Source organism: Notolepis coatsorum, assembly GCF_963971535.1.
Source record: "Notolepis coatsorum genome assembly, chromosome: 1".
Classification (NCBI taxonomy): Eukaryota; Metazoa; Chordata; class Actinopteri; order Aulopiformes; family Paralepididae; genus Notolepis; species Notolepis coatsorum.
Window position 1 is genome coordinate 127367423 of NC_140165.1, and position 17521 is coordinate 127384943.

A 17521-nucleotide genomic window follows, 5' to 3' on the forward strand; every position below is an offset into this window, starting at 1 on the left:
CACTAACAGGACATTAGGAAATCGACAAACACCGTTGTGATCATCATAGCAGCACTGTCTAGTAATCATTGGACCTGTAAGAACATTTTTAATTTAATTGTTTCTGACATTTCTAAACGGGCATACTGTAGGAGCCGTGTTCATTCGGGTCTCCCAACCATCAACGTATCAAGCTCATCATGTTACTGTTCTGCATGTGATGGAGGTTCTAACCACTGGGTCGGGGTCTGAGGCCAAATGCTATAGGTGTGGGAAAGAGCATGTCTCTCTGCATCTCAACCAGCTCAGAGCTTGAACATTAAGAATGGCCGTGAGGGCGCCCCCAGTGGACGAACCACATAGCGCGCTCAGCCGCGACACACGGCCGACCCGGGTTCGATTCCCGAACCCGTCGTTATTTGCCGAATGTCTTCCCCCCCCCCACTCTGTCTCCCATTCCTCCTCTGTCTCTCTCTACTGGACTGCCCGGTAGAAATAAAGCGATAAAACGCCCCAAAAAAAAAAAAAAAAAAAAAAAAAAAAAGGCTGTGAATATGCCTGGAACAAACAGAGCTAGCAAAATCAGCCAACCATGAAAAGTGGTTAGCACACACATGAACAGATGCACATGCTAATTCTTCTTCTTCCTCCCTCTCTCTCTCTCTCTCTCTCTCTGCTTGTCATTAGACACTACACCATAAGGCATGAGAGGGGAGGAGGAGGAGGAGGAAGGTCTGCTATGGTCATCTGAGATGGTGTTGAGATGAAGCAGACCTCCCATGCAGGCTTATGTGGCCGCGCAGTAAGTCCTGCTGTCTGACCAGAACAACAATCAAGGTGAGTTCACTCAAGGTAACCGGCGGCCTACAACAGGACCATATATGGGAGGATGAGATGCTGCTGATGCAGATAGCATTCAGTCAGTGACTCAAAGTCAAACTCAATACTACTGACTGACAATAATGGTTACATTCTAATGGCATACGGGTCACTATCCTTCTGAAAGGCTAAGTCCCCAGTCGGATGAGAGGAGGGATGGATAGGATGTCAGTCCTTGGGTACCATGATGCTTACGCATCCGTTTTGCCTGCGCTGTGCCTGTTCCGTACTCCAAATGAAATTGAATCCGACCGTAGCTTGTGTGATATGACAGCCCTCTCTGAGAATCATCCTTATGATGTACAATATTTAAACCCGTGCAGGGTTTGGTAAAAGCCACCAGGAAATAGAACACGAGATTTGTATGCATGCACTTTGATAATCCATGCATGCCATCCCTGCTGATGTTGCTAACGAGGTTATGCTATATGCGCCTCAGGGTTTGGATGAAGCTGCGCGCAGAGAATGACATGTTCCGCCAGAAAATAAACGATTGAATGATTCATTGGACGAGTTCTCTTACCTCGATGCTATCGTCTGTTGGCCATTTGTTGACCGGATGGATGGAAAGAGGAGGCGCAGGTGCAAGGATGCAGCCGGAGCAACGCCCAGGGATATAAGAGAGGGGCACGAAGCAATCATTAGCACAATTACCTTACAATTATAACAATGCATCATTGTATTTCTATTCATGACGACTATATTATTGTCGGTAACCACGCTTGCCTGTTTTAATCGGAATCCGGCTTTTGTGTCTGATCATGTTGGTCGTCATCTTCACCGCTCTCCTCTGGATCTAGCGAGCTGACGGCGCAGAGTAAGCGCCCCCTCGTCTCCACATCCCGGAGACAGCCCGGGAGGGCGGGGTGCGCACGACACGCTCAATGCCCCTCCCCCTTCAATATGTGGTATGTAGGCTTATCCAATCCCAGTCCAGATGTTTAATGAAACATGTATTCGCCCTAGACAAAGTGGTGGTGTTATCAGTTCATACCGTTCATATTTCTTTAAATGACGTTTACGCCACATGACGTTTTCACATGAAGTGACAGAACAGCCATTAAATAGAGAACTAAATACCCATGTGTGCCTCTTAAAGAGTCTTTATTTCAGAAAGAAATACAAAAGTTGAGACAGCTAAAAACAGGTCTCTAGTGACATTGGTGATGGTTAATAGGCTACTCTGCCTTAAAACATTTTCAACAGACCATAAGAGGACAGATAGGAAAGAAATGTCACTGATGACAGCATGCAATCACAGATGACAGTGGCGACACAGACATGTTAGAATGTATCGGCAGTCTGCTGGTAACGTAAGACCGTCTTTCACATCAACACAATGTAAATAATGTTCTATGAAAACACGACAGAAGAAAAACCCAAACCCATAATGTAAATAATGTTATATGAAAACATGTCAGGAAACAAACAAAAAACGCATAATGTAAATAATGTTCTATGGAAACATGACAGAAGAAAAACCCCATAACCAGTGTCAAATAAGCAAAAGAAAACTATAAGACTGTTCTTTTAAAAACATAATATGGCATGGGTTGTACACCGAAGAAACGTAAGTTAATCATCATTATCAGGTTAGTAATCAGTCACTGAAAGAAAACAGCTGAGGAGGCACTGGCAGCAAGATAAAACCTCATTGATAAATACATAGCCATAACAACTTGGCACATTTACCCAACTTTTTAGCACAGCCATGACAACCGTTCAACAGAGGACTGCACCTTCAGAGACAGAATAACCAACATACAGGGTCTGGCTTTCAAACCTCACAATCTCAACACCATCCATGTTCATTAGAGTAGACTACTGACTGGTTGCATAAGGTGCACTAAGTACAACGACACACAATGACAGTTAGTATAGAATAAGTACCTTATGCGGTGGTCGAGTCTACAAGGTCAGCATTGCCGCTCAGTCGTGATGAGGGCCATGTAGACGCATGCAGCCACTAAACTATGTGCTCCTTCCACATAACTGTATATGATTGAGTCCACGCAGCTCTCATCTCAAATGATTGAAAACCTTAGTTTTCCTTGATCAACAAACCAAATTAGATTTAGAGTTGACCACAAACAATGACACATATTTGGGTTATCTGGTATTCTTGACCGTCAGACAAGTATTAGCATACATTACAGTATTAACATAGGCAGTAGTCCACACATACCGCTAGTGGGTGGCTCTATGCCGAGTGTAATTAGCAAGAACACAAATAATTCAGCTCACTAGAACCTTGTCTGATGGTACGGTCTACATAAGGCTTTCTTAAACTATGAGTCAGCACCCAAAATGGGCTACAAGCTCATCTCTGGTGGGTCCCTACTTGACAAGAGTACCAGTATGTTTTAATGGGACGGGGTTCCTACTTGATATGAGTATCATGTTTAAATGTGACCCAGGGTGAAACTAATTTACTCAGTTCAGGTCCCATGAAATGTTTTAAGAAGCCCTGGTCATCTATTAAGAAGCAAAAGGCATTTAGCTACATACATATATTCTTTAAGCCAATAGGCAAGATACAAGTTTTAAGGTAGTTTATACGTTTTAAGATATCTAAAGTGTTTTAAAATATTTTTCAACAGTTATTGTTGCTTTTCATGTATAGTGTTGTGAATAAAGAGAAAATAGCGCCACATAATCAACTACAGCCAGCAGAAAAAAAAACTTGAGAAATTATACAGCACTCTACAAACATACAGTATGTTGTGTTAATATTGACCACAGAGAAACTTCTAAACCTTTCTAGCACCATTATCAACCCCAGCTTTGCCGCATACACAAGACCAAACGAGACACTCAGAGAGATATATCAATGTCTAAACACATTTTCATCCGCCTATACTAATCCTGTCCAATTCCATGAGACAAAAGAGGACAAACAACTCTTTAAGTTTTGCAAAGATGAGTTGACACACTGACAAAAAGTCAGGCATTCTTGATGTGACATATAGCTACTATGAACACTATCACCATGGTATTGCTGATCGATAGATGGATGGATGGATGTGTGCAGCGGGTGGGAGGTGGTTGTGTCCAGAGGGATATAGATCAACGATGCAGCAGGCCAGACTGTTCCTGTAGATCTGGGAGTGGGTGGGGATCAGGGATATTGGCAGGGATTCAGAGAAGGCTTTTGTCTTCCCAGATCTCCCATCTCTCTTTTTATTCATCCGATTGCATCTTCATCTGCGCCTGCATCTGAGCAATCATCTCCTGCATTCGTCTCAACTGGAGAGAGTAGCAAGACAAACACACAAACAACAGAAATGAGTGATACAATCACTGTTGGGGAAACTCTTTAGGGAGAAACATGATCAAACTCATAAAAGGTATATATATTCAGCTGAAGCTTTTATCCAAAGTTATTTACAAATTGTGAAGTCAGCAGGAGGGATACACCTCTAAGGCTAAGTGGTATTGTTCATCTAGCAGTGTCAAACTTGAGTGCATAGTAGTATAGATATTAGCATAGTAGGTAGTAGTATAGGCATAGTACATAGTAGATAGTATATACATAGTACATAATTGTTCTGAGCTATAGGGAAGTCAGCCTTTTCCTTTGATGCCTCTAACTCATGGAATGTCCTTCAACTCTCTCTGAAATTGGAGGTGCTCCCTTCCCTTGGAATGTTTAAACGTATGATTTCAGACCATTGTGTAACTACCTGTAACTGTTTTAGCTGATCTTTTTCAAATGATTTTGAAAAGTTTTTTATTTTTTACTCTGTTGTTTGAATTTCTGTGAATATTGTTTTTATTATGTACCGTTTACATTTTGTACAATCGTCGTTTCTGTAAATGAGGGAAACCTCAGATGCGTACGATTTTAAATAAAGGTTGAAATGAAAAATAATAGTAAAAGACAGCACAGTTTTACATTCCATTAAAAGCATCTCATTATGTGACTCTTGCAACAAACACCAAAAGGCCAACAATATAGCTTATCCTGCAGATGTTCCTATTTAAAACAAAATGCAATTCTTTGCAAATACATTTCTGCTTGCATTAAAATAAGATGCCTTTACTGTATCCACAAAATCAGCGATGACATTTACAACAGAAAGACAAAGAGGCTAAGAAAAGGAACTCAATGTAAATAACAACCAACCGATTTGAAAAACTAACTCATTACCTAATCTTAAATTACTCGTTAGCAAAAAAAAGAAGAAATTGGTAATCTTAGTACATAATGTTTTACCTGAACATTAATATACTGTAATACTGTTTATAAATAGAATAACAATACCCATACTCTGTATGATAGCATGTACAACAGTGGTGTATATACCCGATATATACATTATATATTTATATTTAAATTACAGCATATATATACATATCCATATCTGTCTGAATATACCTGCATATAATCCTCCTATATACCTACTTATACACCTGCATATATAACCCATATAACTATGTATGATAGCATGTAAATAATGCTGTATACAGTATATGTATATATACACATTTATTCTTACCATGTATATGTGTATATATATATATATATATATATATATATATATATATATATATATATATATATATATATATATATATATATATATATATATATATATATTTTTTTTATCCACTTTTTCTCCCATTTTTCTATATATCTTTCTCCCCATCCCAATTTCGTATCATCCAATTCAACCCTCCCCTGTCACGAACGCTGTTTCTTGCCTCCCACAAGCCGGCTGCAATGTGGACTAAGTCATACATAGCAGCACAAGTCCCCTCCGGTACTTGAGGTATATATATATATATCAACCTGTCTGTACATACCTGCATATATATCTGTAGATACTATATCTATACATATCCCTTACCTACTCTTACTAGTTACAGTATGCTGCTGGCCAGTATGACTACTACCATCACAGTAAGTATTATACTACAACTCTGTACATACATCTGATTAGCACTACAACCAGTAATACAAATTTATATAGAATAGAAATACTTTGGGCACCCAAGTGGCGACCCATGTAACACGCTGCGTCGCGAAGCGGCTGACCCGGGTTCGATTCCCGGACCCGGCGTCCTTTGCCGAATGTTTTCCCCCGCTCTGTCTCCCGTTCTTCCTCTCTCTCTCTCTACCGGACTGCCCGGTAGTACAAACAAATAAAAATCTACAAAAAACATAATTAAAAAAAAAATAAAGAATAGAAATACTTTATCCCGAGGGAAATTGAGCAAATATATTTTATAGTATACCCAGTTTAATCGTACATTGTATATTACTATTGCACTTCATTGAACTCTGGTTGGATGCCAAACCTATTTTCGTTGTACTGTACTTGTGCTGTATAATGACATACATTAGAATCTAATCTAATCTAATCAATGTCTTTTCTGTAATAAATATCTCCATCTTGTGGCCGAGAGCGGAATCCCAAGCAGGTCAAGAGTCAACATTTTCACACCAATGCAACATTCTTTTCTAATTCTTTAAATGGTGGTCATGTGCCTGACAAAGACTTAATTTATCAACTGAACAAATCAAGTGCCAGGAGCGCCTGGCAACCCTGAATAACTTGTTTCTACACAACCCAAAGCTAAGTTGCTCTGGTATTCCAAGCTGCTTTAGCAGCAGGAATGCAGGTTAGTAGTTAACTGAAAAGAACACAGAAACACAACACAATTCAACACAAAACACCTGGTTGTTGCGCACTCTACCCCCTACTGTCAGTCCGGGAGGGCGGAGACTATCACATGCTTCCTCCGACACATGTGTACCCAGCCCACCGCTTCTTTTCACCTGGCAGCATGGACTCTCACTGAGAGAGTGTAACGTGTGGAAGGATCACACTACCTCTCCTAGATCCTTCCCTTGCTGTGCAGGCGCCCCGACCGAACTGTAGGAGTCGCTGTTTACAACGACCAGGACCCACCCTCGCCGGGTTTCCCACCCGCTAACTCTGCCAATTGTGTTAGTATGGACAGTCGGCCAACCCGGAAGCACCACAGCTGGATTCGATCCCACTGTCTCTGTGGTGGTAGACAGACGCTTAGTCCGCTGCGCTACCTGGCCGCCCAACACAACACAATTCTAATGGTAAGTAATCTATTCTAACTCTAAAACACAGTGATTAATATAAACAAAGCTTAAAAACTTGACCTCGCCTAAGGACACAGACGGATGCCACAAACCCGCCAAACAGCATTGTGCAATTTCTATACATTACTGAGGTCATCCCCACCATAAACCTAGGCCAGGCCATCCAGGCAGGAAGTGACATCATACCCTGTCCAGGCATCAGTGTTTAGTAGCAACCCTGATTGCACCACACCCAGCCCCTGCTATATATCGTCTCGGTAACATAAACAGACCAATCAAGACCAATCAGGAAGCAGGCGGTCGTTTATTACTCGCCGACAAGAGCCGGCTCCATGGCTCAGGGTGTAAACAGTGTATAGAGAGATGGTGGGTAGGTAATCACTTCATACTATTGTTATGCCCTTAATAAATATAGATATATTTGACAAATTAGTGTAGTAGTTGACATTCCTGTATATGGTGTGTGTGTGTGTGTGTGTGTGTCTGTGTGTGTGTGTGTGTGCTATCACCTCAGCCTCTTTCTGTAGCAGGATCTGGTCCTTGTCCACCACGTCATCCTCCACAGCTCTGAACAGACACAGAAACAGGTTGGTAAAGGACGCACTACTCTTTCACTGAGTCCTAAGCTTTAAGTATCAGCTGATACCAATCCAGTCCGTTACCATTACTGGACAGTATAGACTTGTAGTGTTAGTTTCTGTCATTGAACAAAAAGTGAGATATAATCCAAATGTTCTCCGGTAGACCATAAATGCAGAAGATTAAGTCGCCCTGCTTCGATTTCTGACACTCTCTTGGTGTCCGATTCTTTTATTGGGGGAATTCTCTGACACAGATACCTTGTATTAGCCAGATATCTGATACCAGTATCAGTATATCCCTACAGATGAGTGAAATGATATATTATTTGGTACTCAATGAAACACAGCTGGAGTTTGCTGATCCACAGTAAAGTCTCACCTGCCAGCTCTCTTCAGCCTCTCTGAGCGGAAGTTCTCATAGTGCAGGTCCTGAGTCACCTCCTGCAGGTCCTGCATGTGAGTCCTGCAACAGACACACAGTCAGTCCTCTTTTCACACACTAGGAGGCAGTAGAGCTTCTCCAATGACCTTTCCCAAAAGGAAGTCTGTCCAATGATGGTGTCTAGAGGCCCCACCATAGATATCTATAGAACACTAGATAGCTTAAGGCGGAGTCACCAGCGTCACTGAACCGCCGCCATCTTGTGAGGGTCAGCCTTGAGTGAGAGTGAGTGAGCTGCACAGACAAAAATACTCATAACTCGCTGAAATATTGACGGATTTACAAACGGGTTGGTTTGCTATAAACATCAAAGATGTAGTTATGATACTGCATACTTATACATTTTTTTTAAAAGTGCTTTTTTTACAAACCGCTTGAATCATAGCCACGTTAATAATGCTTGTAATAAACCAAACCGTTTGTAAATCCGTCAATATTTCAGTGAGTTATGAGTATTTTTGTCTGTGCAGCTCACTCACTCTCACTCAAGGCTGACCCTCACAAGATGGCGGCGGTTCAGTGACGTCGCTCTCCATTGGCCGGCAGCGCGGGCAAGCTATCTAGTGTTCTATATATATCTATGGGCCCCACAGCCCAATAGCATAAAACTGCAGTGCCGCAGCCCCATACATAGGAGGGGCCTGTACTGTGCGTTGGGGGCCTGTACTGTGCGTTGGTGCACTACTGCGCATGCGAGAAACAAAGTAAAGTAATTCTAATCTAGTCTAAGGGTTAAATTTAGGCCCTCATCCAGAAGAGGTTAAGCTTAGAGTAACAGTCAGGGCTGGTAATCCAATTGATATTCAGTTTAAGATAAAAATTCTAGTCTATAGACAATTGGTTGCATTGAATGCTTTATTTGGTTACTCCTAATCCAATTGATATTCAGTTCAGTATTAGGTCCTATTTTCCGTATGTTACTTTATGTTCCGTATGTTACTTTATGTTTCTAGTGTCCTATATTATATGTTACTTTGTTTCTCGCATGCGCAGTAGTGCACCGCACAGTACAGGCCCCCAGCGCACAGTACAGGCCCCCAACGCACAGTACAGGCCCCTCCTATGTATGGGGCTGCGGCACTGCAGTTTTACCCTACTCCCACAGCCAGGAAGGACGTTTGCACATTGATTTAAAATTCGTCGGGTGGTGGGAGTGGTTAATGGGGTGGTTAACACTGTGGTGTGGTGGTAACACTGTCGCCTCACAGCTAGAAGGTTGTGGGTTCGATTCCCGCTTGGGGACCAGGTTGCTGTGTTGCCAGTTACCCAGGTGGGGTATCTCCCGGGCCTTTCTGTGTGGAGTTTGCATGTTCTCCCCGTGCTCGCAAGGGTTTCCCCTCCCGATAAGATAAACCCAATGGAAAAACATGCACAACAGATCGCTAACGCTGTCGCGTCCCTGACAAAGACGGACAGGAGCACTTGGGATTGGTCCCCGGGCGCGGCACTTGCTGCAGCCATCGTCTGCTCCCGGCTTCCCTTGGGGGGGAAGGATGACGGGATGGGAAGTGCAGAGAACATTTCGTCAGCGACTCAGTGCATGTGTGTGTGTGTGTGTGTGTTCCTGTGGGTTGCCCATCGCATGTGTGTGTGTGTGTGTTAATCTGATGACAAATAAAGACTTATACTTATTGTGCTGAAGGGTCTGCAATTAGGTAAAATTAGACCTAAGATTATCCCCCTTTAAGTTCACCAACCTGTTTAATATGTGGGAGTTAAGTTATTATTTACCACATAATGTTACACTGTCTGCCTACTGCTGGCATCTCAGGTTATATGACAGTGCTGCCATCTAGTGGGCCAGAGGTGGTAGTGTTCCAGCGTAATTGCGTCACTTCCTGTAGGAGACGTTGTATTGACGTTGAACTTGCCCAGACTTGTTAGAGAACCAGACGGGAGAAATGCATCCAGCGTTGGTCTCGTAATGTTATAGTTTGACGGTGACCAAGGATGTAAAGTTGCTTACCAAGCGGACATTATACCACCAAGAGAGAGTGAGTTTTTAGTAACCAGCTAATTCGATGTTTAGTAAACTTCTGGGATTAGCACATTACAGCGGACTATAGTATTCCCCATTTATCGTTAACAGTTAGCCGAAGCTAGCTAGCTCGGAGCTAATACCTAACATAGCTCCAGCTCATGCGTTGATAGCTGCTCTATACTGGACATATCAGACGATAATAGCACAGACCAGAGGACATTTAGATAGGGTCTGTGTCGAAGGGACGCTGTAAAAGGACACAACTAGTCCTATGTAGTAGCCATAACTGTAGCCTGTGGTACAGAGGGGACCAGCGTGCGCCGTGCAGCACTACGGAGCGGAGCAAGACACTCGGATCCACCACAGCGGAGCATCTGGTCTGCAGGAGCAGACTGGTGGCGCCAATCGGACCGGGCAGCGTCTTCCCGCCCTCATCACCACGCAGCGGTCGACTACTCCTTGTTACAGAACCCATCCGGGTTCTTTCTCACCACCAGGATTACTAACTCTCTCCACCTCTCTCGTACTGCAGAGGGAATTGTTTCTCTGCTGCAGTGGTAACCGCGGCAACGTTTGGCCAGAACACTTTAATAGAACCAATTGGGCGCCCATCTAAATTTAGTTATAGTATTTAATTAGGCATTGTGTAAAGTGATAATAATATTTGTATGTATGTTTTTTTCCCCTTTTTGCTTATATAAAAATGGCATTATGATTCAAACAGTTTCCTCGCTCTTTCTAGTTTAGGTGACTCCATTTTAAGTTATTCACTCAGTTGTGTATTTGGTACAATTAGTTTAACAGTTAAGGCATCCTACCACACCCCCTAAGGTGAAATTTATATACAGTCCTCTAAGCTCCCGCACAATTTGGTCCTTCGAGCCGGATTAAACCAGATAGGATGTCACGAAAGAGCGAGGCAGGTTCAAAAGGTTCCCCCTCCCCCCTCCCTGAAGGGAAGACACGTGCTCCTAGAGAGCGTAGATTACCCTCCCGACTAGATGACTGTGTCCTGGGTACACCCAGTAGCCCTAGTTCGGAGAGCAATCAGCATGTGCTAAACACATCAGCTGACCGGACAGTAGGGGACTTTACAACCCAGACGGCAGGCACACCCCAGCTAGTAGAGGGTGCTGCTGCCACACCGCAGTTAGATCAGATGGCAGGCACACCCCAGCTAGTAGAGGGTGCTGCTGCCACACCGCAGTTGGATCAGACTCTGAGAACAGAGTCAGACCTGACTGACACCCCCCAGCGGCCTGAAGAGAAGAAGAGACACCAGGTGGCAGTCCCGTGTAGTAAAGACATAACTACCTTCTCGCCACTGAATACCGCCAACCAAGATGAGTCTGATCAAGATGAGCCTGATGAAGAAGAGGAGCGTGACTCCGCTGAAAACGACTCGCAACCTGGAGAGGATATCAATCCCCCAGACAGAGTGGAGCCACGCGGCGAGCAGGACTTCAATCACTTCCAACCGGGAGAGTTCTTCCTAGACACTCGCAGAACTGGTAGACCCCCCAGCAGATCACAGAGCAGAGGGAGCGTTACAAGCCAAACAGAACTCATGTTCCAATGCATGCAACAACAACGCCAAGATGCACTCGCAAGAGAGGCTCAACGACGCCAAGATGCACTCGCAAGAGAGGAGTGGCTCCACCAAGATGCGCTCGACAGAGAGAGAAGAGCCGCGGAAGCACTGGAGCGGGAGCGCGATAGAGCGGCAGCCCAGGCCTTGGAGTACACCCGGCTCGCTACCGCCCAACTGCAATCGGCCTCTGCCTCCAGGCAATCATCAAGAGCATCCACTAGGAATAACTCACCCCAGGGCCGCCAGCCTGAAAGGGAGGAGCACCCGGCTACGTATCCCCGACCCCGAAGAGGGGACAAGGCAGACACCGAAGACCTGGAAAGGCGACTGGCTCGTCTGCAGGAGGAATATATGGCACCAGGAGAGGTGCCACCCCCCTCTCAATGTGAGCGGCTACCCGCCACACACAGAGCAACCTCCAGATCCTATCAACATTGGCCCGCAACTACACCGGCCCCTAGGTACGACCCGCTCCCACAGCGCCCACCAGGGAGCGCCATCCCCTTCTTCAAAGACAATTCTAGAAGCCAGTACCATGACATGAGGATGTGTCTGGAGTTCCTCCTGGGTGCCGCCAACCACAGCGAGCAACAGAAGTTCCTCGAGCTGTCTATGCACTGTACGCTGCCTGCGGCCAAGCTCATATGCACTGCCAACGCATTCTCCCCCACCCCCTATACTTCGTCTCTCCAGGCCCTGGACAAGCGCTGGGCACGCCCAGGGGTAGAGCGGGTCGTCCAATGATCTTAGGGTTGGTGGTTCGAATCCCGCTCAAGCCCATGTCCATCCCACTGCCGTTGTGTCCTTGGGCAAGACACTTAACCTACTTGCCTCGTATGAATGTGTATGCATGTGAATTAATGTTGGTGGTGGTCGGAGGGGCCGTAGGCGTTGATTATTCGCCACGCTTCCGTGAGTCTGCCTCAGGGCAGCTCTGGCTGCAATTGTAGCTTACCACCACCGGTATGACTGTGTATGAACGAATAATGGACTCTGTAAGCGCTCTGGGGTCTCTGGGGTGTCACGAAGAGCGCTATATAAATCCAATCCATTATTATCCACGAGCTGGGAGAAATGGCAGACATAAAGGACGACCAGGCCCTGGACGCATACTCCTTGAAGGTACAGGCTCTGGTGAGCCTGCTGACGTTTCAAGGAGCCGCCGGCCGCACTGAGCTCTATGCAGGCTCCAACGTAGAACGCTTCGTCAGGAAGCTTCCAAAGGAAAGGGAAGAGAGGTTCCGACGGGAACACGAGCGTCTCCACCCCCAACAGCCACGGTCTACCATGATGGAGCTCTCAGAGTTCCTGAAGTCGGAGATGAGGCACATCCGCCTCCCCAAGCGGGAAGAGCTGAGAGGCAATGGACGCAGTGGACGAGACAAGTCCGACCGAACGGGGCGGCCCGTTAGGGTGCTGACCACCGTACATGAAACCACATCAAAGGAGCACCAAGGGCCCCCGAAAGGCCAACGAGGCTTCTCCTCCCAGAAGAAAGGAGAGAAGAAGACTCCGCCGCCATGCCAGTGCTGCACAGAGGTCCACTGGCTAGACAACTGTCCTGTGTTCAAAGAGAAGACTACAGAAGAAAAGAAACAGTGGATAATAGAGAATAAGCGGTGCTGGAAGTGCGCCCGTGAGCACAGAGCAAAGGACTGCACCCTCAAGGGACCCTGCAGACAGAGCGGGTGCGGGAAGATCCACCTCACGGCCCTCCACGACCTCAACAATAGAGACGACAAGGCTAAGCCTTAGGGCCCGCGTCCACTTGGCGCACATTTCTGACCGCACGCATCTGTTTTCAATGTATTACAATGGGGAGGGAGCGCATGCGGCCGCATGCGGCCGCCTCTAGGAAATGCGCTGCCGTCGGCTTCTTTTCTCAGCTTTTTTGTGCGGACGAGAGTTGAAACTTTCTGAACTTTCAGAGCGATGCGCTGGGCTCATTTTCAGACAACCAATCACAGCCATTCATCTACCACTCTGTTTGTAACCTGACACCGGAGCTGCCTGCCTGTCTGGCTGTCTCCCACAGACCATTGAGATTCGCGACAAAACTAATAATAATAACTACACGAATACACTACTAAAAAGCTAATAAAAAGCAAAGGGCGAACTGTGGTGTCAGGCAATAACTATATATATAATTAATATACAATAAAGTTATTCAAATATGCTATAATATGTGCAAAACCGCGGCATGGCTGTAGATTTATTTCTGTCATCTACAAGATGCGCTGCAAGCCAGCGCTGCCGGCGCACTCCCAGCATGTTTCACGGAGAAATATGCGCTAGGTGGACGCGGGCCCTTACGTGGCGGAAGTCCGTGATGAGCCCTCTAGAGAGCTACGTAACTACTACGTGGGCACCGTGAGGGGTAGCACTCCCCGCGTGCTGTTGAAGATTGTGCCGGTGGTCCTGCGGAACCGCAACAAGACTCTGGAGACCTACGCGGTTATTGACGATGGCTCGGAGCGCACGCTGCTGATGCGTGAGGCTGCCATCGCCCTTGGACTCGTGGGCGACGCAGAGGAGCTGGATCTCCTCACCATCCAACCAGGGCGCACCACTATTCAAGGAGAAAGTGTGGCCCTCACCCCCACACCAGCCGGACGGCCGAAGGAAGTCTTCAAGGTGAGCCGCGTATTCACAGCTGCCGGGTTGTGCCTCTCCAGTTACGGCTACCCGATGGAGTCCCTCATGAAGAGGTACCCACATCTCTGTAATCTGGGGATCAACGCTGCAATGGAGGTGAAGCCCACCCTCCTGCTCGGCTCCGATAATGTGAACCTCACTTTACCCAAGCACATCATCCAGGGTCCACCCGGATGTCCCGTCGCCCTGGAGACTCCGCTGGGCTGGACCCTGCAGGCCCCCATCAGTCTAAGAAATCTGAACGCCCGTCAGACCCACTGCCTCTTCATAGGAGCGGGGCACGAAGACGAGGCGCTGCTGGAGAATGTTCAGAGGTTGTGGCAGCTGGACATTGCTCCATACAAAAACGAGAAGATACACACTCGCTCCAAAGAAGATAAGGCGGCGATGGATCTTCTCCAAGCCAAGACCAAGCGTGTCTGCGTGCGCGGTGTCCTCAGATACGCCACACCGCTCTTGAGAAGAGCCCATGCCGACCTTCAAGGTTCCCCCAGGAGTAGCGAAGCCGTGTCTGCTTAGCACTAAAAGAAGACTCAGCAGAGATCCCGAGACGGCTGCCGCCTATGCCACAGAGATGAGCAAGCTCATAGAGTCTGGACTCGTCAGGAGGCTGAAGCCTGAGGAGGCGGAAAGGAGTACCGAGTCATGGTACCCTCCACACCATAACGTTAAGCACAACGGAAAGAACAGAGTGGTATTTAATTGCAGCTTTCAAGTGCGCCAGCAGAACCTCAACCGCTATCTCCTGCCCGGTCCGACTCTGACCCCTCCTCTCCTCGGAGTCATGGTGCGCTTCAGACGAGATGACGAGAGAAGCCACTCATGAGGTTCTTGTGGAGAGAAAACCCAGACGATCCGGAACCGTCCATCTATCAGTGGGAGGTGCTGCCCTTCGGGACGACCTGCAGCCCGTGTTGCGCCACCTACGCCCTGCAGCTTCATGTCGACGACGGCGCCGCACCCCCCGGAGTCTCCGATGCTGTCCACCACAGTTTCTATGTGGACAACTGCCTCCACAGCGTGGAGACCGCGGAAGAGGCCTACAAGCTGGTGCATGACATACGCACCTTCCTGGCCACCGCTGGCTTTGAGGTCCGCCAGTGGGCCACCAACGACCCTGAGGTCGTCCGAGACCTCCCAGACGAAGCGAAGGCTGACAGCAGCGAGACCTGGCTCTCCCAGTCAAGTGAGAACGCCCAGGAAATGACTCTGGGTCTCCTCTGGCGTTTTAAGTCTGACACCCTGTGAAATTTATATACAGTCCTCTAAGCTCCCGCACAACCAAATTGTGTGGGAGCTTAGAGGACTGTATATAAATTTCACATTAGGGGGTGTGGTAGGATGCCTTAACTGTTAAACTAATTGTACCAAATACACAACTGAGTGAATAACTTAAAATGGAGTCACCTAAACTAGAAAGAGCGAGGAAACTGTTTGAATCATAATGCCATTTTTATATAAGCAAAAAGGGGAAAAAAACATACATACAAATATTATTATCACTTTACACAATGCCTAATTAAATACTATAACTAAATTTAGATGGGCGCCCAATTGGTTCTATTAAAGTGTTCTGGCCAAACGTTGCCGCGGTTACCACTGCAGCAGAGAAACAATTCCCTCTGCAGTACGAGAGAGGTGGAGAGAGTTAGTAATCCTGGTGGTGAGAAAGAACCCGGATGGGTTCTGTAACAAGGAGTAGTCGACCGCTGCGTGGTGATGAGGGCGGGAAGACGCTGCCCGGTCCGATTGGCGCCACCAGTCTGCTCCTGCAGACCAGATGCTCCGCTGTGGTGGATCCGAGTGTCTCGCTCCGCTCCGTAGTGCTGCACGGCGCACGCCGACAGCTACTGAAGACACGCTGGTCCCTCTGTACAACAGGCTACTGCTAGTGGCTACTACATAGGACTAGTTGTGTCCTTTTACAGCGTCCCTTCGACACAAACCCTATCTAAATGTCCTCTGGTCTGTGCTATTATCGTCTGATATGTCCAGTATAGAGCAGCTATCAACGCATGAGCTGGAGCTACGTTAGGTATTAGCTCCAAGCTAGCTAGCTTCGGCTAACGATAAATGGGGAATACTATAGTCCGCTGTAATGTGCTAATCCCAGACGTTTACTAAACATCGAATTAGCTGGTTACTAAAAACTCACTCTCTCTTGGTGGAATAATGTCCGCTTGGTAAGCAACTTTACATCCTTGGTCACCGTCAAACTATAATGTTACGAGACCAACGCTGGATGCATTTCTCCCGTCTGGTTCTCTAACAAGTCTGGGCAAGTTCAACGTCAATACAACGTCTCCTACAGGAAGTCACGCAATTACGCTGGAACACTACCACCTCTGGCCCACTAGATGGCAGCACTGTCATATAACCTGAGATGCCAGCAGTAGGAGAGACAGTGTAACATTATGTGGTAAATAATAACTTAACTCCCACATATTAAACAGGTTGGTGAACTTAAAGGGGGATAATCTTAGGTCTAATTTTACCTAATTGCAGACCCTTCAGCACACTTATACTTAAAGTAAGGGATGGCCTGATAACAAACAACATTTTGGGTGAAACATATGATTAGTTATGGCGTTGCAGCTAGGTAAAAAAATGGAAACGTCCTTCCGGGCTCTAGAAACTACCAACTCCCATGATACACAAGATAGTGGTGCAATCAGTATTTGTTTTTTTTCCCTTTTTCTTTTTTTTTACTTTCTGTTTTGTTTTGAGACACTATCCTTCCCTGAATCCCACGTGGTTGCCATGGTGACTCACACTAGCATGGTGCGTAGTTTGAGGAAGTCGTTGTGTTCAGGGTTTTCCACCTCCACCACCCCCCACGGGTACAGACGACCCCGGATCTTCTTCCCCTTCACCTCAATCAGCTGGTTGGAGCCAATCACAGCGAACGGAATGCTCGCCTGGGAAAATAGATTAAAGGGTAAGGGGGGGGGGGGGTTCCGGAAGATGAGAGACAGACAGAGGGGGGGGGGGGGGGGGGGTTGTGAGCAGTGAAAAAAATAAAGGAGGGGTGGAAAGAGGAATATAATTCCTTCAATTTATCTATCAGAGGAATCAGAATTCAAATTAAAGGTGCACTATGCAGCTTTGAGAGAAAAAAAATAAAAAATGATATGGTATATTTTCATAACTCAATAAACAACTGTCCTCGGGGGGGGGGGGGGGGGGATTGGGTCCCTGGAACACTGAAGGTAGAAATCTGCCTGAAAAGATGCCGTTTCACTGCAGAATTTTGTTTACAAACATTCAAAGAAGGCTTATGTATGGTTCACGGTGCCACAAAATTATTTAGTTTTGATTTATGATAATATAA

The 17521-nt window shown here is 46.4% G+C and overlaps 2 protein-coding genes across 2 annotated transcripts in view; both read right to left on the reverse strand.

Annotated features, from left to right (window-relative positions):
- Nucleotides 1-1708, reverse strand: part of septin5a (septin 5a) — a 49276-nt gene extending 47568 nt beyond the window's left edge. The window contains exons 1-2 of the mRNA XM_084316348.1: nt 1585-1708; nt 1382-1395 (exon numbers count right to left, since the gene is read on the reverse strand). Coding sequence (XP_084172474.1) covers nt 1382-1395; nt 1585-1633 — 63 coding nt within the window. The 5' untranslated portion in view covers nt 1634-1708. The remainder of the gene's footprint in view (nt 1-1381; nt 1396-1584) is intronic.
- Nucleotides 1709-1945: 237 nt separating this feature from the next.
- LOC311240141 (septin-2) overlaps nt 1946-17521 on the reverse strand; it is an 85858-nt gene continuing 70282 nt past the window's right edge. The window contains exons 9-12 of the mRNA XM_084328679.1: nt 16963-17108; nt 7901-7984; nt 7450-7507; nt 1946-4104 (exon numbers count right to left, since the gene is read on the reverse strand). Coding sequence (XP_084184805.1) covers nt 4039-4104; nt 7450-7507; nt 7901-7984; nt 16963-17108 — 354 coding nt within the window. The 3' untranslated portion in view covers nt 1946-4038. The remainder of the gene's footprint in view (nt 4105-7449; nt 7508-7900; nt 7985-16962; nt 17109-17521) is intronic.